Here is a 24,561-nt window from a genome sequence, read left to right as displayed (position 1 = left end):
ATTGTGTTCCTCCAAGAAAAAGCTAATCAAAATAAAAATCAAAAGGGACAAGCAACACATTCAAGCATCATTCAGTAAACTCACAAAAGGCAAGCCAATTCAGTGCAGCAGCTAATGCTGGTCTTGAACTAGCTTGTTGCGGCTACACATTGTAAACTAGATCTAGCTGAAATAAAAAAAACCCCAAAACCAAAAATGTTTTAGTATTTTATCTTCAGAATATCCCAACTAAAAATCACATAATTCTGCTGACTGTACTGACTTCCAATTATTTTTATTTCTTTTTTAACTGGAAATTACTACTGGAAATCTAATTTTAGCAATGAGGAAAAATACCTGCGAGAACCTGATTTGAGGAAAAAGAAAAAAAAACTTTCTAGAGGCAGAGATTTCATCAAGAGACCAGAGCTGGATCCTACTGTTCCTGGCAAAGAGCGGAGGCACCAGCGCAGGGGCTGTTGAACTCAAGTGGACTGTGGAGGAGGAAAAATATAGACAGAGAAATGGAAGCTTTGGGACGTGGGAGGGTTGGCATACGTTTTGCATGAACTTTCCTACTGCACTGTTGATCAGGCAGGCTGCACAGCCCATTCCCAAGGGCCCTATCAAATTCAGGTCATTTTCTGTTTTTTTTCTGTCCACTGGCCTAATTTTTCCTTAGACACACAGACAATCCTGCAAGCTTTTTCCACCTGTAACTTCTTAGCTCTAGTTCTGGCAATGACAGCATGATGGCTACCACAGTGAAAGATGCAATTAAAAATATTTACCCTGCAATGCAAATTAACCTTTTTTTTTTCTCTTTTTTTTTGGGGGGGGAGGGGCGGGGAGGAGGGGAAGGGAAGAAAAGAGAATGGGAAGTGAGAGAAACATAGATGAAGCAAACATCTTGAAACATTTGAAAGCAACTCCCCTACCGATACCCTAAGATAGTGCTAGGGACATGGTCTTCAGAAATACAGATGCACATACGGCAAAAGTAATTAGTGGAACAACTGGGCTTCTTGCAGAGAAACTTCACGCACTGAGCAGCCTTACCACCTCACTCACCCTTGAAGAGCACCTATTTCTGAGATGGAAAACGGGAGATGTTGCACAGAGAAGGACAAACCCATGCAAAAGCTTGGAAACATAAAGCAAAGACCTTCCAGAGGTGGATGTGGCCACAGCGCTACAGGGGAAGCTGCAGCGATGGCTTTGTGCTCTGCCCCATGATGGGGACATGCATGGCACTGCTCATAAAGCCTTCCCCACCGCTTCTCCCTCCTGTGACCTCTGCTGCAACAACCAAAGGCAGAGTGCAGGGATTTGGGAAGGTGGAAGGCAGTATGACCACCCTGGCTTGAAATACTGCCCTCCACCCCAGGCCCACCCCTGCTCCCTTACACCTGTGACAAGCACAGCAGCGTCACAACTAGCTTTTAGCAACTGGGACCTTCATTTTGGGACTCTCAAAGCTGCTTCCAAATAACACGGTTCAAACACATAGTAAAGTCCAGTGACACGGCAGCGTAACAAATCAAAACATTCAAACATACTATTAAAACATTCTTAAAAAGTATTTACTTGTGCTATCAAAAGACCCACCGTCCCTTAATAACTTACGCCACTGTCCCGACACTACAGGTTCTTTAAAGTACTGAAAGCACTTTAGATTTTGAAGTTGGGGAAATCTACACTGTAATGAGCAATAATAAAACCTTCTTTGTGATATTTATCAAGAGGATTTTCTTTTTTAATTTGACTTTGAAATACGCAAGAGCAACACAGATTAGCCTGAAAATAAAAAAGCTTCAGAAATCAACTGTATGGACACACAACCACTTTCAGGAGTTACACAGAAAGCTGTGCAACATAACATTATGATTAATAAAACTCATATTTAATAATTACTTATAGATCCTGTAGACACAATCTGCAAAATCCCAAATAATAAAAAAAAAATCTCAGATGAATGGTGAGGGCTCTAAAAACTTACTACAAGTGACAACTCCAACTTTTGTACGTAGAAAACCGAGGCAGGAAAGTTAGGAGGCATCCACATGAATACTACACCATAGCAGACAAAATGAACGACATCAACCATCAAATGAAAATTTATTATTCTTACACTGTTATTTTATTTCGTTGTAGTGCTTTCCACCCAGCTTGGTCCCTACTGCTCTGAGGATGAACTGTGAGGACTACAACGACACCCACAAATGAAAAGGAGCCAAGGCGGGGGTGCAGGGAAGCTCACTTTCAACAGCTCTGCCCAGCAAAGTCATTCCTTCATTGTCCTCGTCTCTGTCATTTCCATCAGTTAAACCACCAAAATTTGACATGAGCTATAGAGTCACTGAACAGGTCGAAGCAGTGCTGTGTGTGCAGAGCGCCCTTAGCGCACTCCGTTCTGAGCTCACCTCAGACTGCCTTACTTGCTGTGCTGGCTGATGGCAGATGTCACAGGCGGGACACAATCAGGTCACACATGCCATTAATAACTGCCCTCTGGTCCCAGGCTTTTTCCAGCAGGTTGCTAAGATGACAACTGCCTAGACGTCCATGGTTTGAAAGAAGCAATTGGCTCTACAATGACTTTTAAAGCTACAAGTGTGCTCAAACACAGCTCAAGAGTGACAGCAGGTTTCTGAAGGAGACTGGCCTGACTTTAACTGGTACCAACCAGCCCCAAACCAGCCCATCTCCATGGCAGTAGGCCACCCACCTCAGTGACCAGCAAGAAGTGCACAGCAGGACGATAGTAGCAATAGGATTGGAAGAATGCAGTGTGACCTCTGCCATCTGTGCTAGACTACGGATGAGCCCAGCAGTGGCAGCACTCATGAGCTGATCCAGCACCCAGCAAGTCACCAAAGGAGCCCTTCCTGCGGCAGCCACCGCTGCGGGATCAGGCCCCTAAAGCAACAAGGATGGGTCAGGAGGTACCCAGTCTATCTGGGAGGGAGGGATGAGACAGCTCCTCAAAGGCTCCTCTGGACCTATTTTCCACAATTATACTGCATGACCCAGGGAAGCTTCTGCAGTAAGCTGCTCCATCCTCCTCCTGCCCGTGCCCAGCCCCCAGCACACCCCTCCATCCACAGGGTCAGCGCCTCTGCAAACATGATTCCCAAAAACATAGCCAAGTAGATCCTTCCAAAAATGGCAGATGCATCTGGCTTAAACTCATTTAAGGAAGGACAGTTGACTGCTAATATTTCTTTACTTTCTGGATTTTTTTTCCATATATATCTAAAATTTCATTCATATAGATACACACTCACAAATAGCATACGTGTGTGCATATATGGATGCATACTTTTGAAAATACTGACCTGACGCAAACCAATATGAGATTAAATATGTTGCAATTAGCTTAAATTCCTCAAACTAAATCTAACTTTGAATTGCAAAATGCACTATCCCCTTCTACTTCTGAATTAAACGGGGGAAAAAATCCCAAGGATTGCCATTTCATCTGCATGTTCAGGAATACACAGTTGGGAAAGGTGATATTAGGAATGTTTTCACTGTCTGAAAGGAAAAATCTTATTTTGGTTCTTGTGGAGTGAATGTTTCTATTTGTCAAAATTATGGACCATGAGGACAATGCTGACTAGCATAAATACATGCAGCAGACACTGTGAGGAACCAGAAAATTCAGAATTTGGGAGGAAACAGCATGGTACAGTACAGAATTCAAGGAAGTCAGGAATACTTAGAAAAAATAAGCACTGAAGACCATTTTATTCTGGCTTTAAAAGTTTCTGGAAATTCTTTTTTCTTGGAACCTAATTTAGTTACTCAATCTCCTCTTGCCTAAGAAAAGTTAAGGTGGAAAAATCAACATGGAAAATATGCTAAGACAACTAGAGGTATAGGAATGATCGATTCACAAAATATTACCTTTAGAATATACCTAATAATTAGGTATAAATTAATAAAGGGTTTAGAAAGTAATCAATCATAAAATGCAAAATATCCTCTTTGCATCCTACAGGAAACATTTAGTTATCAAAAGACTATTTATTCATCACCTCAATTTTATTTTTTTAAAATTTTCATTTTAAAGTTTCAGCAGAAAGGAGAAGGTTAGACATTTTCTTTAAAGTAAATTCTTCTGCCTCATCCATTACCATAATATCTGAACATTACCAACAATGAAAGTTTTTGGTTACTGAGTAATCTGAAAGCAGTAGTAAGAGAACCGAATCAGACAATTAGAGGCATAAACCTTCCACTACAGCTGGACAGCATCAAATGCTGCCCTTACTGAAAGCTTTCCTCAGCAACATCAGCCGCATCTTTTTTCATCTGGCTTGTCAGCTCTTTTGCATCCATAAACCGATACTGCACAGGCAATCAAGTCATCCTGGCGTGCCTGTAAGTATTGTTTAGGATTACTTGAGCAAAAGGACTGTGATCAAATCCCCAGGCTGTCACACGCATGGATTTTGGTAAGGGCTGGGGGAAAAATACTAACCCTTGGAGGACTCTAGCAATGAAAGAGCCAGAGGTGGAAGTCAAGCCTTTGCACCATCACCAGTAGGAAACAAATGCCGAGGAGAAGACAGACAGGGTTTTAAGGCATTATCACAGACTTCTGAAACCCTTTTAAATGGCCTATCAGTACCTTATAAACAAGACCATCTGAACACCACCAAATGTCCAGAAGGATGAGACAGGAGATCATGGATCTGAGCTCTTGCAATAGTTCCAGTACCATTTCCTCACGCTGCACCATATGAAGAAAATTATTTCACCTTCAACAGCAGACCCTTCAGTTGTAGTTATCTGACTTGCACCTGGCTTTGTGTTGCATCTTGCTAAACTACTGAGTGTAATACGTGCTACTAGTCAGAGACAGCCATTACCGCTTATGGGGAACACCAAAATGTTTTCAGCAAGATGAAGCTGTACGTTGCCTTTCTGTAGCTTCCCCAACAGTCTGATCAGCAACGAGGCATTTGATCCTGCGTTGTAACAAGTCCAGTTGACCAAAAGATAGAGTAAGTACAAGATGGATGCTTTCTCTGTTCATGATATCATAGTGCATTTGAAGAACAAGAAGAGTCATTCATTGAGTAAAGTGTTGGTTTTTTCACAGCTCAAAAGAAGAAGTGAAGGTCACAAACTCCACTCTTGGACATGTATCCAGAATTGCTGAACACCAGCCTGGAGCTCAACAGACTGCTGCTGGGTCAGTACAGGTTCGTGCAATTACTGCAGTGGACTACAATCACAGATCATCACAGCATCCCAAGCTCAGTTTTACTTAATTTTGGACCAGAAACCATCCTCTTCCTGGAGCTTGATTTATTTTATATATAGATTTTGGCTTTGTGGCAGAGTGGAACATATGCATTACTACTTTAAAAGAGGGTCTTATCCTGCTACTGTTCCATGCACATGCTAAGTTCTGTAGTACTGTTTTTTTCCACTGCTCTGCTACTCTCTCTGCCTCCCCTTGGCTCACTGGTACTGCAGAGAAAGCTAATAGATGTGTTCAATATATATTTTACCAGGTTGTCATTAGCATCCCCTTGGAGCACTCAGCTGTAATGATTCCCAGACACTGTGTACAATGTTCCATTTTTAGACCCGCCACTTTCTCTATAAAGCCATGAGCGTAGTGCTGGCCTTGCAACTTGTGGAACCTTAAAATAAAAAGCAGACCCCAAAGTGCTGAAAGGGTGGCAATGTTTCTGTGAGGGTACGACAATTCCATAAACTATGTTATCTTTTAACCTTACTGTCAGATTAAGATGGCAAAAAGTTCAGGGAATTTGAACTGGCAGTAAGTCGTTACTGTGCTTTCTAGACCTGCTGAAATAGGGCCTGCCTGTAAAATATCATGCTGCATACAGTTCAACAGCTACATTTCTGCCTAATCTTGGATTATTTTTTTTTTAAATCCCTGTGTTTGTCTGCAACTGACTTTTCCTCCACAAATTATCTTGCAGTTACAGTGCATATGAAATAGCCCATACTCATTCAAACCAGGAAGCCAGGTGTGAAAAATCCCAATCTGAAAAAAAAGTCGGGGAACACATATTACAGGCTAATTATAAGTGCTTGGAACTAAATCCCTTATTGAAGCTGGCTGAAAACTTGGTTTCATAAATCTGTTCTGTTAATGCAAATGATGAGCTACACTTTAGATCTCTAATGAGAGATGGGGAAGCTTCAGGGAGCCATCTAAAGTAAATTCCTTTGCACAGCAGAGCCAGCACCTCCAGTGTCCTTCAGAGTGATAAAACCACTGACAACCTGAAATATCCCTGAGGTAGCAGGAAGAGCAATCTTCCACAATCTGACATCAGGTATGAAAAAATACTATAGGGTTTTCTTGATGTAGAGCAATTAATCACTCCTGCTTGGGCTCTAACCACCATGAAAGAACTTTGCTTGACTTTCTACTATGAAGGTAGAACAGACTCTAAATACTGACAATAAATACAAACCCTTACACACCCTTCACAGTGCAACCACTCCTCAGACAGCTATAATATATACCTCCAAATAAGACACATACCTTGTAATAACTCTAACAGCCTAAAACAATGTCAGATAGTTATCTTCTTTGGAAAGATAACAACATTTTCAAAGTGCAAAGCGCATTCAGATGACCAATGATTCGCATGCATGTAAAAATACCAGCATCAATATCAGTGAACCAGCAGTGACAGGGAATGCAGCTGGCAAATAGCAAAATAAGAGGATGATTCAGTCTATTTGTAGTTTTTCTAGAAACAAACATCCCAGAATATGCATCTGCAGATATGCTGTTAACCCTCCCATTCCTTCCAGCCTCCGATACTCAAATTTAGGTGATTCAGATCACCTAAACAATACTAAAAGAAAGATGATGTTCACTATAATCATAGCATGCCTCCTCCAAACCCTTGGTTTTATTTAAAATTAAAGGATACACACACTAGATATTTACCTCTTTAACAAATAAATTTTCTGCTTTTTGTTCTGCATCTTCAGGTACGGAAGGATACAGCGTCCTGATTTCCAGGGAAATTGTGTCTGTCTGACAAAAAAAAAAAAAAAAAAAGCAAGTTAGACTGACAGAACAGCAGTTTTGCCTCATGAAGAGGTTAAGAACCTTATTGTTATGGCTTGCATTTTTCAATTTGTCATGCAGCCAATACACATACATACCAACAACTACAACCCAGCTCCTGCCCACACATGCTATTCAATGCTATCAGCTAAAGCATTTATTACAAGCAAGAGCAATGTTTGAATAGATTTCTGGGAACAAAGTTGTTCCAAGCAAACTTGTTTCAGTGTCTGAGATTTCTGATAAAAATGTCATCAAGCCTTCCTTACATCTTGTCCCAGAAACATACACCAAATCCAACAGCGTTACTTGTCTCCTCCCCTTCTGCACCTCATGCCTTTTCAGCCAGGAATGTGGAAACAGAACCAAAAGCTTTGACTCTTTTGGAAGGAAAAGAGAGGAGCAAAGAGTCCTCCCAATAAGTTGCAAAAGGACTGCCAGGACAGCTCAATGGTTGGAAAGCAAGTGGAACTAGGCAGCAGCTTCTCAGCCCGGCATTCCCACCCGTGGGCGCAGGCAGCAGAGCAGGACTGACAAGGGACTCCTGACGCTTCCTGCAACCTCCTTTCAAACTCAGCAGATGCTGCCCAAGTTAGGCTATGTTTTTTTGAAGGCAGCTCCTAAGTGAGCTGGCTTTTCAGGCCACACAGTAGGAAACCACACAGAGAAGTGGATTTCTAGAAGGTTTCCACAAGGAGCCAAGCTTGCCTTAGTTCCCACCAGGCTAACGAGGGGCCAGGGCCACCAGCAGTGCTCCACTGTGTGACCCAGGGCCTCCGTGCTGAGGTTAGCATGGCAGTCACTTTGCAGAAGTCACAGGAGAGGGAGCGTTGGGGTATTTTGAAGTAATCCACAGGTCTGGTCCACTCATTTTCACTGCCGTAAGAGGGGAAAATAAACAAAACCAAACCCTACAAGACCAAATTAGGCTCTCAATTACAACGGAGTAACTCTGCCGCTCAAGACAACAAAGGACTAAACCCAAGACACATCTGGTTTCCCAAGCTCACTTTCTCTTCCATTACAGAAAGGCACATGATTTCCAGAGGAAGACCTATGGCATAGGACTGGTTTAATATGAAGAACCACTACTTACTCAATACCGTGAGGCACCATGCAGTATCTACTGTGCCCCTGGAGGATATCCTCCCAGTCCCCAGTCTCAGACTAAAAAGTGATGGTTTTTCTCTACAAATTGGAAACACCCAAACTCTACATGACAATTGCCTGGATATTATTATGCATTTTGCCTTAAAGCTTGCACAGACCATGCTGATTCCCCCCCATCACTTCCCATATGAGTAATTGTTAAAGAAAGGCACGTATCATTCAGGCAGATGCGAACATCATGGGATTCCCCGAACTTTTTCTGTTTCATCTGGTTAGCTTAGGATACAACGTGATTAAAACATTTTGGCTCCCACAGGTAATGATGGTGCCTTACAAACACCACAAATCAAAAGAATTCCTGTTATTCTGACAAACTAAGCGCAGTTTCCTAAATGCAGGATCCTCGGCTCTACCCAGCTGTATTACCAAAGCCTGTGTGCAGTAAAGATTTACACAATCATTTAGACTATGAGTGAAAGAGGCAGCAGACAGAGAAGTATGAATTTTCAGGCCACATTTAGTAATAGTGAAGATGTCTGAATCCTTGGTTGCTTAGGGACTTTCCAACAGTACCCACAGTATCTGGAACACGCTTTGTTATTTTTACTTTACATACATGCAACATGTGAAGTCCCTTTTTTTAAGTGGTCCCAAGAAGACGCAATCCCTGAGTACAGCTGAAAACCCATGGGTGGCCCTGAGGTCCATCCTATGGAGTTCTTCCCAGGGCTGGGGTCCTGCCACCAGCAGCAGCAGCCACTGTCCATCCTTCGATGATATCACCACTGCTGAAGATCAGCTGTGGTTTCAAACTAAGGCAGAGAGAGAGGCCACAGGAAAGAGACATTTGATGCACCCCGTACCTCGTACTGACCCTGTTGGGACGGCAACTAAGCTGCAGTGCTTCTGCTTGCCCACAACAAAATTTGTGTACCCCCCATATTACGCAGAAGGTAACTAAAAAAACCCAATACTGGAAATTAAGACATATAGTAAGTCAAGTTTTTTTATCTAATACAATGCTTCTTGTCAACTGGCATCAACGCACTGACCAAGACAGCCTTAAATCAGGTCACTGTGCCTCCCTTCCCTTATACAACTTGTTAAAAAGACAAGTGGAACAAGAGATGTAACTCAAGCCCACTGTTGTGCCTGTGATATACTCCCCCACCCTCCTTCTCAACAAGAAACCATTTCAAAGAAACACAGCTGTGCAAAACAAAGCAATCATGTAGCATTGGGTTGTCACATTTGCAGACTTTGCCAAAGAATATCGCAGGTTTATTTGCAGGTATAGAAGTGGGACGTGGAAAATCTTGTGTATTGTTATATTTAAACTTGTTTTAAAAACTACAAAGCACTTCCTTTCTGAGAATTAGTTATGTTCAACCACTTAGCTGCAAAAGCTTTGCCACAAAAACACTTCCTGTTCATAGCTGATTACTTCCAAAGTTAAACGCTATTAAAGGCTCATCAGACACAGCATGTATACATCAAAACCTTTTTGCTTCAGAAAACAACTGAATTTCAACAATTAAGTGCTTCTGAAAGGGTCATAAAAAAAAAAAAGGATTTTATTTACAGAATTCAGCATGCATAAACGTGCCTCCAATGCAGCCTAATTTTCTAATGTTTAGGCAATCATAGCAATTGTCGAAATCAGAGGCAAACTACCTTCTTTGTGCATGCAAACTGCAATAATCAAATAGGGCAGGTATCTGCCTAAAATATTAAATTCAATATTCTTATGAATTTTTAAAAATCTATTTTATATAAATATTCTATATCCAACAATTTCTGGCATTCAGCCAGGCTGTCTCATTTGCATAAACTGTTGGCCCCAGGTGTTTGATTAGTTATAAGGTGCAATTCAGTTAAGCACCCTCTCTTGCTACACTCAGTCTACAGCGAAAGCCACAAGTTAATATTGTTCCTTATCAACAATTGATTAGGCATAACGCTTTCAGACAGTGTCTACTTCCACAGACATGGTGGATTTAGTATTTGAAAATGGAATTCAAACTCCATCAGCCATTTCAAATACTGCCACTCTGAATCTAACAGCTTTTAGTCTGAAAGCATGTTACCAGTGGTTAAATCTTTAAACGTTTGCATGAAAAATTATTACATTTACTTCCTGAAAAGGCAGCCCTTCTAAGAGAGCTAACCACACATGGGCAGAAATGTTCCTGCATGTTAATGCTTAGATCCAATCTCTCTGAAGAAAAGTTGCTCAGCCCCATTTTCATCCAAGTAAACAGATCTACTTAACATTACCAAAAACTGTAATGAGTTAGTTCATCAAATTAAAAGGCAGGATAAGATGAAGCTTTTGTTGTATGCTGCATGGACACCACCATGCGAATGCAGTTGCTATACAGGGCTCTGGGCAAGCTGCTGTCTGCTGTCCCAGCACACATCACCAAGGAGGTACGAGCGCAGGGGCAAAGCATAAGGAAAGCAGGCACAGAGCACATTTAAAGGAAAGATTTTGCCCCAGCACTCACTGAATCATGTTCAGGGAGAGTCTATGCTTTGCCCACACAGCATTTCTTTTGCTGACTGCACTAGCTCTTTAAGTCCAGATACCCCTCACTTTCCTGCCCCTACCAGCCATTGCACACCTGCATGTCAAGGATACCCATTTCCCATCAGGCACAAGAATAAATGGAGTCAGTTTCTGCTCCTCTAAGGATGAGCAGATACTGCCTATCACATGGGAAAGTGGGAGATAAGTCATGTGCTGTTGAAAATAACCCATGATCTCACCACTGTAGCTCTTCTGATCTTAGAAATAACAGGTTTACAGGGTTATTTCCAAGGAGGCTCTAGGTCCTGTGCGGAGAGCTGCCCCTATGGCACACGTGCTCTGTATCATGTGAGGAAGCAGCGTCATTGCCTGCTCTCACCCTCTCCCCTTAAAGATGCATCTGGTTCTGTTTGTGAACTTCTGTATCCAAGCAAACAACTTCTGTCCCTGCACAACATCTAGATAGCAGAGGTTTCACATTCTGAAAAATAGGGAGATTTTGTTCAGCTCTTCCTCGTTCAGAGCTAAAAAAAAAAAGAAGCCTGGAAACACTTCACACCTGCAGGTGCAGAGTATCAGCACTGCATGATTCAGCCCCTCTTCTAAGGCCTCTGTGATGCTCGGAGGGCACCTATGTGTGCTTTCAAAAGCCCAGAAGAACCAGGAGCACATGCAAGACCTGTTGAAGTTCGGTCTGACATTACATAGGCAAGCTTTGCCATCTTAACACTGGTTCTAATTTTAGGCAATGGATTCTTATTTCTATTGTAGGTTCAAATCAGACATTCAGCCATATTTATGCAGTTAGCTTAAGAAAGTCTGAGTTCCACTTTTCAAAGAGAGATTTTAAAGAACAGTGTGTGGGGAGAGAAGGAGGAACCAGTTCTCATGACCCAGAGTTCAACATGCTTTTATACTGTATCGGATTGAAGTACCTATTAAATAGTTTCAGCTGCCTTTCTATGAAAATTGACTAATATTTATCAACATATTGTTAACATATATTTAGTTACTAAACCTCCACACAAGTCAAGATATTAAAAAAGGGGTGCTGAGTCTGCTGCCACTAAGGGAGGGCATCAGTGATTCTACACAAGAATTGAGATCCTGGAGAGATTTGAAAAAAAAAAAAAAAAACCACAAACATTGCTGCAGGTTCAGTGAATTTCCTAAGGATTGTGACATGAAGAAATGATGGAAAAATACTTCAGAAAGCATACAGAAATAATTTTGCTTGTATACATGAAGGTGCTTAGGAGCAGAATTACAAAAGCATGACAACAAATTTGTGCAAGACTAAGAAATGAAAGGCTAAAGGTGGGAGGGAGACCAATTTGAAGGAAGTTGTCACACTTCTTTAATAGCATCCTTTCCAGTAAAGAGGTAGGAGAAAAGGGAGAAATAGGAATGACAGACAGGGGCAGTTCCAGTTGTCAAGGGAGAGTGTGGCCAGGTCTGGGGAACTGAAGGTGAATGGAGCATAGTAACTCAATGGTGAGGATGCAAACCTACCAGCACCACCACTGAGTGTGCACATTTTTATGAGCGCAACAGGAAGCCCATCAACTCCCATCCCACTCACTACCACCAAGAAGTACGGCGCAAGCTTGTACTCATGTGACAGGCAGCTCCTGTGACTCTCTGCAGATCCTTCCTCCACACAGTGGCTGCTGTATGGCTGCAGAACTTTCCACTGCCCATTATTCCACAGCACAGCAACAGAAGGGTAATTTGTTCACAGGGTGCAGGAACAGGTGAAAAATGAAGCTGAGCTGCCGTGCTTTCTGTCCAGGGGAAAATGGACTTTGGATAAGCAGGAGGAGAGTTAGCAAGCGAGGCATTGCTCAGAAAACAAGAAGTAGAACTGACATGACTCGATTTTTTTTTTTTTTTTTAAGAAAATTATTAAGCACAGTTGCAGAAAAGTGAAGCATCTTTTCCCCAGTTGGAGTAAAACCAGAGAATGCATCTTTGTAATGTATACATCTTGTACTCTTCTGTTGAAATGCAAGGAAATAGAGGAATATAGTCATTCAGGTTCAGACTGACACAAAGAATTCTTTGCTGTTCCACAGACTTCTCCCAAGATGTTGGAAATGATGAACAAAAGTCTTGTGAGAATAACTGCATTCCCTTTGAATACAATTCAAAGACGGAAAGCAATTCTGAGATGAAACAAAAGACCAGACAGTACAGCAGCTATGATAAGAATTGACCCATATCTGATGCCTGCAGTGAATACCCAGAAATGGGAAATAGCTATCAAAAGCAGAATTTTCTCTTATGCTCGCTGCCTCAGCTAACTCTTTTGGTGGGGTTTCAGTCTGAAGAGACTTTGCCCATAGGATGTGCTAACACACAGGCCCAACTGGGCCTGCATCAACACTGAGCCACAAAGTCTGGAGCAATTGTAATCATTAGGAGTTAAACAGTAACGTCCACCATTTCCTGGGGCATTATCACATTAAATAACACTCAAGAGCCAGCCTGAGCACCTCCTAATTCAGTCAGACGTGGATTTCTTCCTACTCAAATGGCTGACCCCAGCTCTTGTGCACAGGTGATACTTCAGCAGGAAGGAGCACTGCTACAAATAGACACTCTGCAGCTGAAAAACCTGTCTGCGATGAGGGCTCTGCAGGCCTGTCTGGCGGCACAGGCTCTTGTTATTGCAGCTGACTTCAACAGAAGATAACCAAAAGAAAAGAGACAGGTTTATTGCAAGGATTTGGACCCTACCTACCACTGCCTCTGCTCTTCTGCGAGTACAGGCCACCTCTACTACGCAAGTACCTCTCTCACCTGTCTTAATCCTTTTTCTTCTTCTTTTATTTAAATAGATTATGCAGAATAGTTGCAAAGCATAACACAGAGGAAACAAAATAGAAGTAGCTACTAAAAGCCAGGCACCAACTGCTCAAAATGAAATTAAAATAAGGATATGAAAATATGGTTTGACGGGCAGAGGTCTTGAGCAGTAGGACATGATTCTTCTTCCACTGAGAGGATTTGCTCCACTGATTTGAGCTCAGTTACTCTAAAGCAAGGGGCTCAAGGGCCTTGTGACAGCACACAGTATGTCTAGTCAGCTTTATAATACTAAATTTCAATTTTATAAATTCACAAATGTGCAAAATGGATAAAGGAATTAACGATGATGAGGAAATCTATTCTGTTTAGTTTTCTCTCGATCCCATGAGCACATTAACTCAGTTAATGCCACCAAGGAAATAGAGCCATTTAGTAAAACAAAGCAGTCGATTAGATTAAGTCAGCCCCACAGGACTACAGCAGTGCCACGAGCTGATGGGAAGGGCCCTCACACAGCAGTTACAATTGGTCACAAATGGAAATGTATTTCTATTAAAGAATGCCTATTCATCAAAACCTAAATCTTTTACAGAGGTCAGTTGATTTTGAAGAAGCTGCTGTAAGATGCAGGCAATCTGCCACCTTATGTGCCTGGCAGGAGGCCTCCCCAGCAGGCAGACCCTGCCCTCCCAAGCTGCCCTGTCACTGCCATGGCAAAGGCTGCCCTGGACATCCAGGTTCTCCATTTCTTTGCAGCTTGCCAGGGCAAACAATGAGGATCCTGGGATGAGGTCAGGAAGCCCAGGTATCCACTGCCTGTTAGCATCCCACCATGGGAGCCTGCCTCAGCACTGAAGACTCTGCATCCCCCATCACTCAGGATACCAGATCTCAAGCCCCACTGGACAAGAATTTAAGACAACCCCAAACCCAAACAAAACTCGAGTCCATTTGGATTTATCTGTCTCATGCAATCTAATGTCAGCAATGGCACAGCTTGGAAATATGTCACATCTACCATCTAAAAAGCATGACTTTGAGCAGAAGGCCGGGAGCCATGGCCTGTCAGATTCTAGTGGCCAAATATATTAAGCAGAATAGGATCAGAAAGACTGGATGTAAATTATGGAAGTGTGATTAAATTAGATTATAACAGTAGGGAGAGATTCCAACACTGGCCAAACTACCACTGTGCTGAGCAAACAGACAAGTATATGTTACAGAATAACATGTTTGCTGAGCTCCTGAAATATATTTGGGAACAACCAGGACTTCAAGCTTTATCTAATCCTGAACAAGAAATTCATTCACACAAATGTCAGAGGGGAAAAAAAAAAAAAAAAAAAAAAAAAAAAAAAGGAGTCAATTTGGTGGGAGGGAATTAAGGCATTACGCATAAATTAAGAAAATCTTAGAGAGCCCTTGGACAACTTCTGTCTCTCCCTCTAGCAATGAAGACTAAATAAATAAATGGACAGACAAACCTAAGAGAAAGAATAACACATATTTGCCTTGTACTTACTGAAAAGTCATCATCGGGGAATAATATCAGATCCTTGAACTGGTTATCCCCGATATTTTTTTCAATCTCTGTGATAACAGCTTCATAATCCAAAGGCTCCAAGAGTTTGGGTTTTTCCTGCTGTGGGAAAAACAGAAAAGATCAGGCAACCTCTCTACACTTAAATCCGCCTTCCTCCCCTTTCGTAAACTGAGATCTACTGCATTTTTCCTTTTTTAACCCAAAGTGTGAATAACTTCTTCCCCCACCCCCCAACCATTCTTCCCAGCTTGTTGCAGCTGAGCTCATGTGAGAACAGTGGAAGTGAGGAAGTTGGGCCAGTTGTAACAGTCACTTTCCATCTGGTAACTCAATAACAATCCGTCAGCTCATTACAGAGACCAAAACCACCAGATTAATTTACCCATCACACTCAGGAATACTCTTTCTCCGTAAATACATGTAGGCAAATAGATGGACACAATAAGAACTGAACACAGGTATGACTCTGAGCTAATATGGTTTAGAATAAGTAACTTCCTAATTTCTTCACGGTCTTACACAGTCCCATCTCTTGAACTGCTGGTAGCTTGTGAATGCCACCACATTGTTTTACTTGGTAATAATCCAAGGTTTTTCTCCTGGAATAAACCATCTGGCACCCATCCCCATAGTTTTTCTTGTCAGAAACAGGATTAGTATAATTGTACTAGCACTATTATTGCCTGTAACAGTGGTAAAGTAAGAAACCACCATTAAGAACAGCCAAACAAAAGTAAAGTCACACTGTGTTGAAATACAATCCAAAAACAGAAAAAGTGAAGCCCACCTGACATGCTAGAATACATTAAATAAATGAAAAGTCATGTATTAAGAGTGACAACATTTGCTTTGTTTAGAGACTTAAGCATCAGAAACAGGAAACAGGAATGGGCCAGAGAACTACTAGAAGGGATAGAAAAGCCAGCAATGACAGAAAAAGGACACTAGTGGAAAGCAAATGCAGAAACACTTCTTCAGTTGCATGCACTGGTGGACATTAAGCAAGTTGTATTTTACCCACTGTTCTTGCACTGTGCTATCCAGAATAATAGAAAATTTCCTTCCCTCCCTCTTCCATAAACCAAAACCACAGTGTATTGGAAAAGAAAGCTTTCACATCTTCATGAAACAAACTTCTGCAACAGACAATCTCATGAATCTCCATCATATTTGATTATATATGTATCATTAACATATGGTCCATTGTACCTATAATGGTCCAAATATACAAGTCTCTCCGTCTTTTGACTTCCTTCTAGAGAGTTCCTGTTTTTTTAGTAAATACAGTAATCTCAAGATTTCTCCCCAGCCCTTGTGAACACTGTTTCCCTTTTACATTAACTTCAAGACTCCTTTTGGTATCAAATGCATCTATGAGAATTTTAATTAAGTATCAGTAACACAGCCACACAAAATAGATTGAAACACTGGGATAAGCATGTTCCTAGAAAGTTATTCAATTCCTGAACAGCTTATGATAGAATCACAGAATAAGTCAGGACCTCTGCAGGTCATCTACTCCAACCCGCTTCTCAAAGCAAGGCAAGCTGGATCAGGCTGTTTGGGAACTTGTCCAGATGAGTCCTGAAAACCTCCAAGGATGGAGATGCAATTTAAAAAGTTGGAGCTGTTCCTCCAACAGTTGAGTCTATTAACTCTCTTCTCAGTCTATTAACTCTCTTAGTCCCATTTGCCCACTTAAGAGTTAACAAACTTCTAAAAATCATTAGTATATAGCATTTACAGGCCAAAACCACTATCTACTGATGCTGAGACACTGAAGTCTTGTAAAAGATAGAAAAGATCAACACATAACAGTAATTAATAGGACTTCTTTAAAAGCTTTTTCTCGAGGAAACTGGTTCACGAATATTGCTGTGGGATGCAAGGGAGAGGGAGGGAAGAGAAGCAATACTTGACCTACCTAAATATGGTGTATCTTTAACTACCAACTCCCAGGAAACCACCAAAAGTTCTGTCTGTATGAATAAAATAAAAAGTGATTCTGACATACAGATATTGTGCTAGATTCCTTCCTAGGTGAACCTGGAGACATAAAAGGAGAGTTATGAAATAGATTTGGGATAGTTTACAGGAAAAAAAAAGAAACTTATCTAGAGGAAGGCCACCGTAAAACACAAAAGGGCCAAATGGGAAGAAACAGCTTTAAGTTTAATTTAGATTTTGTGACAGGAGTCTATAGCAGCATGTGATGTTCAGGTAAGACAAGGCACGCTGCTAGGACACATAAGACTTCATATTGACCCAGCCATGTCACCTTAGACTGTCCCAAGCTGGTACCAGCCGGTACCAGCTGATGTTAATATATCTAGTCCTGCTCAAGAAATGTCTGTTTGAGTAGCAGCCATATCCTTCAGTGAGGTTTCGGTCTGCCGTTTACCGACAGCGGTTCCCCATAGCGATGCAGTGGGCTCATCCAACCATCTTACCATGCACAGCTCGCCCTCGTTTCCTTTCAAGTTATGTTGAGTCACCACAGTATCCTTTAACCACAAGTTTTAGAGTCTCTTTCACTAATTCTACCATTTTATCTATCTATTAAGTATTCCTATATAGACGTAAGTTTTGAAGAGAAAACACCAGCGCAGAATGAGTGTACACACTCTGCTGAACCACTTCTTTGGGGAGCGATGTCCAGATCTGAACAAAATTCACTCAGTCCCAGTTCAGCAGAAAGCAAACTTGTAGTACTGTAACTGTTAATCACTTACAAGAAAACTCAATGTGAAAGTGGAAAAAACCCTATGCACTGATGTTTAAGAGGTACAAGTCTTTCATGTAGACATTTTTCCTGTGTAGCGGTTTCACTAAAAGATGTACGTTTTCTGCAGCAAGTTTGCAACATTGACTACACTGAGAAACCTCCCCTCCTTGAGCAGATACTGTTAGGCTAAGAGTTTTGCAACAATCTCAACCTTTAGTAAGTCAGACATGCCATAAATGTCCACTCTTCAAAACCCAAGATATGTCAACACAATAGTAATCTAGGTCAGATGCTCCTTGGAAAAAGTTGTGGATATTAGCTTTCAAAATCCTTCAAAAACCCATAATGTAAGGAAATTACTTAATTAGCCACCTTCCCATTGAAGTCATAGACTGAGAAGGAGCTGGGGAATCCCCAAAATCATGGGATTTCTCTTGAAATATGGGGGAATCCCACACAAGTGCATGGCATTTGCAGGTTCTCTATGCCAATGGAAACTACCCTTTTTGCTGGGGCTGGCAGAACGAAGAGGTATTCCTTCTTCCCCCTGGAAATCCCTGTGAGGCTGGGGTGAGCCCAGTTACATCTCCTTCAAAATTAACGTCACTCAGATGTTCTGATGCAGGTGGAGGCAGGGCAAGCTGTGTCACACTGGTGTCTCTTTTCTGTACAGAAGTGGCAGCACTCAGAAAGCCACTCCTGAAAGCTGTCTGAAACACTCCAGGGGGAAAAGTTCTCCTTGACAGCTGCAAGGTCATTTACGTGAGACAAGAATGCAACTCAAGAAAACCCTGAAGCGGAGAGACACAGCGAAAGCATGAACATCCCTGTTCCCTCAGTACTAATTCTCTTGCTCCCAGTGCTGCAAAGTGCATGATCACTTTCCATCAGGAAACATTTTAACAGATGTTAACAGAGAAGTATTAGGAGAAAGTCTACACATCAAATTGTAACTAAATATAAGTAGACGTGAGGTTGCCAAAATTACTGCAAAACTTTTCAGTGAAGCACTTCAGTATTTATGGTGTTTTTTTCCTATTGATGCTCTGACAAATACCATTCTTGCTTCTACAACAGTACAGCAAAGTCTTGTATAAAATGTAATACTGTGTTATGCCAGCTTCCATGAATCAGAGATGCAAGTAACAGCCCATCCTTGTCAATACACTGACTGTGGAGGTAATCGAGTCCATTCCATGGCAACATCACATATGACAATATAATAAACATGATGCCTCGTTATCAGTTCTGGATGTTCTTACAAACCTTAAGACTATGCAACATGGACACAGACTCCATCCTTTGCAGAGTCAGTATTCTGGACTTGGCAAAGCTTACCACTACAATGCTTAGTATTGCGTTTGTGATGGGAAATGGCAGCTGGTTTAGTTAGCAGTTTAGCTCTAGAAGGCATGAAATGACTGCTCAGTTTTCTCGTCACAGGCAGACAGAAGCAGCATTGTTGGGATTTTCTCCCTGCGAGCACTAGCAGAGATCTGTAAATGAGTAGGGCTGATTTAAAGCTAATTTAATAACCATAGTGCTGCCTCTTCTCCATTTAACTTGTCTGTTCTTTTTGGAAATAGACCAACATAGCGATCTGTGCCAAGATCGAATTATGCTGGCTCGGATTTTTATAATGCTTTTTATAGTCTTTCTATCTCAAGTGAGTAATGAATTACATTTAGTTGTACTGAAACAGTTGTGAATACATGTAGTAAAAAGGCACTCTCCAATCCTCACCTGCTACAGCAATCACAGCAGTACCATTTACTTCACACCCCGATAGTGTTGTGGAGCGTACTTCTGTATGTTGTTGAGCCAACTTTTCCAAGCTCTTTTTGATTAGTCAAGAGACCTTTAATGAGCACCAGAGCCAACACCACAGAGGGATAATCACTACTTAATTACACAAGTGAAACAGCCCAGATTCCACCAGTGACGTACAGCTTGATCACCACCATATTCTGGTCTAAGTACAAAAGCATTATTTTTCCCAGCAATAGTGACCAAAAATATCCACATAAATGGTTTTAACAGAAACAGATATGGTACCTGGCTTGCCTCCAGCTGCACAGACATTGTGCATTGATGCTAGTACCCATCTTCTCTTCATAATTATAGGATAAAATGACTTATATATCATCTTCCTGAAGTCGTATTTCTGTGAACACTCACTAAAAGAGGAAATGATGCAACCGAGACCAACAGCCTCTGGATAGTCATCCCAAGTACTTGCCCATTCTAAAAATAAACCAGACTATATGTTGTAATTCTCTAATGCTTTAATGATGTATTATTCCCAGACACCAAATCCTGACTATCTAAAATTTACTGAATTTAATACAGATGTTGAAATAAATTTCTTTTCTTCCTCATGCCAGGAAGAAGAAAATTAAAGAAACAAATAAACAGAAAGAATTTAAGCTGATGGACTTTGGTTACCTGGACTAAAATATCTTCATGACAGGAGGATTCACTATACGTTCATAATAAGAGACAAAAGAATTGTGATGGCCAGACTGGTCAAGATTAAGAGGACTCTGATTTTTAATTTATCCAAGCTATGGCTTGTCTAAAATTACAATTCCTTCTGGTACACATTTGAAATATTGAAATGGGCAGCAGAAAGGGCCACTTACTGAAATAATGGCATCACCTTCCTTTGTTTTTTTTTTTGTAGACTTCTCAATGATACTATTAACTAAGCCAAATCCTACTAAAACTCACAACAGCAAATTAAATTACTTTCTGGTATGACATCAATGGGAAGTGCTTCTCACACTTCTTGTTCTTCCTTTCCTTTCCCCAGTTAAATACTGTCTCTGGCATAACTGTCTCTGTACATGTACTGTCTCTGTACATTACTGTAGATTTTTTTTTTAATACGTTTAATATATGTAGTTAATTTTATTCCACCAGGGTGGACCAATTTAAATTAAATATTTCTTTGCCAAGCCTGTCCAAACTGAAGCTAAAGAACAGTCAGATCTCCATGACTTTTGGAGGAAGTGTTGTCTAAAGGCTGAATTTAACCCTATCTTCAGATGTGCTAGCGATACAGACTGCCCAGCAGCTCTGAGGTGTGCTTAGCTGAATATTCAAGGAGCTGAAGCTGACGCTAGAAAACCATTTGCCTTTTATGGATTCACCAAAACTTTCACCTTTTTGTAGGACCGATGTATGTTTCTATTCACCATAAGCCAGTACAGCTGTTTGATTCCTGGGGTAACTTCCGTGGGGGTGCACCTTCTTCCTGCACCAGGTGAGATCACGGTGAGCACTCAGAGGACCCAACCTGCTCCTGGCAGCGAGTCCCACAGCAGCGCTTGTACCCAGGGAGCAGAGACAGCACAGCCACGCGTGGGGATGATGGTGTCCCTTAACACCTGCCAGCATCTGAGGTGGAAGTGACAGGTCTCATCAACTTAAAATGCCCTCACCCCACAGGGCTGATCTCTCTCCAGTCCCAACACAGTCCACTTTGTGTTATGGATTGTCTTTAAGGAAAAGAAGTTTTGCATTTCAAGCACAGGGGAGGAAATTCAGGGTCTGCAAAAGGTATTCGTAAAGGACAAGGAAACACAGCCAGAACCAGCAGGCAGATGGTCCCTCCTTTTATTTTAGATCTTGCCATTTTTACAATTGCTTGGCCTGGTATGCATCTATTTACAGTCAAACAACTCTCTGGCCACATTACAAAGGCTACATTTGGCTCAGTATGTGATTCACAGTCAACAATATTAAAATTAGTGGTACAAAAAAAATTTTCTGTGACACTGCTTCCCTTTCACCCTAAAACACATTCACTTGTCATGTCCAAAATGTTTAATTTGCCATGTCTTTCAGCAAACCTTGGAGAATTACACTTGGAAAGAATCCAGCCAGTCTTTCAGGGCTGCACAGCGCCACTGATACACTCTTCAGTGTCAACAGTGAAGCCGACATGCCAATAAATTTCATTAAGGGGATTGCCAGTTCCCACAAGATTCTGGTACAGAGAAAATTGCAAAGAATTACAAAAAGAATTAAACCCCCAAATTCCTAGTGATTCAGCAATTAGTTTCCAAAATGCTGTAGTACCTAGCAACTTAAACAGTGCAACAGCAGGGAAACCTGGGCAAAATGCTGCTGGGAATAAAAGAAGTGAAAAATAATTTTCTTTCATTAAAGCCTCTTTATTTAAAGAAAATTCTGATTGACACCAATAAGGGATTTTCTTGACTAAATGAGACTTACTCTGCACAAATACAGCTGGGATGGGGTGAATCCCAATTGCTTACATTGGAAATTACCATTGTTTTGCAGATCAAAATCTATAAAGGTCTACTTTGCATATTTTCCAGCTTTAAAAGTTACTCTAAGAGAATAATACAATGTGTTAAATATTTGAAAAATGGGTACAGCTATCATCCGGATGAGCCTACTCATATCATTTTCATTTTAAATCATGGGCCAGATTTAAGCCATCAGAGACTTACAGTGGCACACAGACACATAAACTCTCCAGCAGCTGGCTTGATGACTGACCAGGGTTCAGGCTACTCAAACCACAAAGACTTGTTCTCAGGCATCTGGCAGTGACCTACTCTTTCTATTACCTTTTATTTCTCAAGTTAGAATTTATCATTGCTTTCGTTATGAATTTTGAAAGTGTCTGGCCTTGTAAAACTATCTCACTCATGGTTAAATTCTGCAAGCCACACAAGACTGTTGGTTCAGCTGGGGGGGGGCAGGGGGCAGGGGAAGGGGATGCTTCATGCTACACTCGACTTAGTCATAAGTGTTTCCTGAATTCTGTTTCTCAGTCACAATTATACATCTGTCATTGTAGCCTTGCTGCAATGTTTTCTGAATCTGGAAAGTATATGAAGTATATGCATGGGCAGGTACGCATGTGCATCTTCAATGACTAGTAATTGCTATTTTAGACATAGATAAAAGCACCAATATAGTCTGCAAAATATTCAAGGTAACAAGAAAGCAACTTACTTGTCCTCTGTGTTTATACAGTAGCTGGAAACCTTTTTTTTACAAAGGAGATTTCATTTAATCAGAAAATTACTGAAATCAGCATTATCATGCCACTGACAATAAGACCTTTATAGAAACTGCTAGGTTTTAAAATTAAATTTAATGTATTAGCTTTTCAAAATGTCAGAGCTGACGCCTTCTCAATAGTGAGTACTTCAGAAGCCTAGACTAAATATTTGCCCATAGGTCACTTCAGGGGAGAAACAAGAAAGTCTTGTAAAGTATCTTAAGGTTTGGTTGTGGTTTTTTTAATTTACACAGACCTCTAACCTGGCACCACTCAGCCACTTCGCTCCCCTTACCTGACCTTAGCCAGAAAATAAAAGTGCAGTTATAGCAACAAAAGGTTTTCTTTACATCTACCATGCTGTATCTATTCATGAAGAAAGCAAGCAAAAGCCAAAGGCACGGTTCACTCATCTTCATACAGGCACCTGAACAGACAGGTAGGATATGCTGGAAGGGGACTGGGAAGAAGGGATGGGAACTGTGGGGCAGCAGAGAGGACCGCCTGATGCAGAGCTGGAGTGCTCGCCCCAGCCACTTGCCTCATCAGTGATTACATCACCCCTGGGAAGGAGAAGTGTGTAGTCCTGCCCTGGGCACCACAAAGGGGATGCTGGAGTCAGTCTACTTCAGCTGTTCTGTAAACACTCTTTGCTTCGTCTTCACTTTTTCTAGAATGGTCTCAGGCAGGCAGATTCATGGTTGCAAACAGGAACATCAATAAAACCTTCCTGCAACCTGCATGTAGTGGATTTGACCAGGGCTTTTAAGCTTCCACTACAAAGTTTATGTCAACAGCACTTCTGACTGTGTACACACACATATATAAGATCATTGTAGTCTAAGAAAAATCTACATTAAAAAAAAGATGCTCCCTATTTTTGCCCTGAAGTTGTACTCAGATGACCCTCATAGCAAAGACAGAAACCCAGCTCTGACACCTACGGCTTCTATATGGCAACAATAGAACTTATTACAACAATAAGATCAGACCAAACCAGACCCCCCTGTTTGTGCAAAGTGGAGAAGGCAGGTGGAGCGATCTACCCACAGTCATCTGTGTACAGGTTCAGGGGAGGGACAGAAGGGACAGGTGCCAGGTGTTCCTAGCTCACCTGCTCCTCCACCAGGTTCATCTCGCACAAACTGCTGCTAAAACACTGGTGTATTTTACATTAACACTGTGTACAGCACAGAATTGTCTTTAAAAACATTTTTACTTACTTTAAAAATTAAATGTTTCTTTTGAGTAGACTTTGCTTTTAGAGTACATTGGAGACTTTTTTTTAAAGTACCTTTAAAGGATTGAAGTGAAAACTCTGATATCTGTTCATTAGATCATGCTCTGATGCTAAAGACTTTGATCGTTATCGTGAGTCTGATGATGAAGTTGCAAGACAGCACACAAGCAAACTACATTGCCCGTTTTCACTTAAGTCCTAAAATTTAGATATATGAACTGCTAGACCTGTAGACTGAGCAAACAGCTTTTTTGAAAGGGGCTCAACCACTTCAGAAGCCCCTGAGGCAAAAACAACTGCCAAAAATATTTGCATTAGCTCTAAATAAACTTTTCAAAATACCATTTAACTTCTAGAGAGTACTTAGTAATAAGTCACTGCCCCATAGGGCAAATCTCACATATGTTGTTCTGCTTCATTTTACTCAGTGAATATCTCTCTTTTTCTATCTACACTATGGTTATTTACCTCTTAAAGATATTTTTCAAGCTACATATCTGAGTAAAT

At 41.2% G+C, this 24,561-nt stretch overlaps 1 protein-coding gene across 11 annotated transcripts in view; it reads right to left on the bottom strand.

The window, feature by feature from the left end:
• DOCK10 (dedicator of cytokinesis 10) overlaps window positions 1-24,561 on the bottom strand; it is a 162,657-nt gene that overhangs the window by 85,945 nt on the left and 52,151 nt on the right. For 7 of the 11 annotated variants that reach the window (XM_056357890.1, XM_056357894.1, XM_056357888.1 and 4 more), the window contains 2 exons: window positions 15,028-15,147; window positions 6,932-7,021 (listed from right to left, as the gene is read on the bottom strand). In XM_056357890.1, the coding sequence (XP_056213865.1) occupies window positions 6,932-7,021; window positions 15,028-15,147 (210 nt within the window). The remainder of the gene's footprint in view (window positions 1-6,931; window positions 7,022-15,027; window positions 15,148-24,561) is intronic. The other 4 variants (XM_056357891.1, XM_056357895.1, XM_056357886.1 and 1 more) reach the window with 1 other exon arrangement.

The sequence above is a fragment of the Falco biarmicus genome, chromosome 13 (assembly GCF_023638135.1).
Source record: "Falco biarmicus isolate bFalBia1 chromosome 13, bFalBia1.pri, whole genome shotgun sequence".
Lineage (NCBI taxonomy): Eukaryota > Metazoa > Chordata > Aves > Falconiformes > Falconidae > Falco > Falco biarmicus.
The sequence above is the reverse complement of the archived record's forward strand: the minus strand, read 5'-3'. Positions and strand labels throughout refer to the sequence as shown.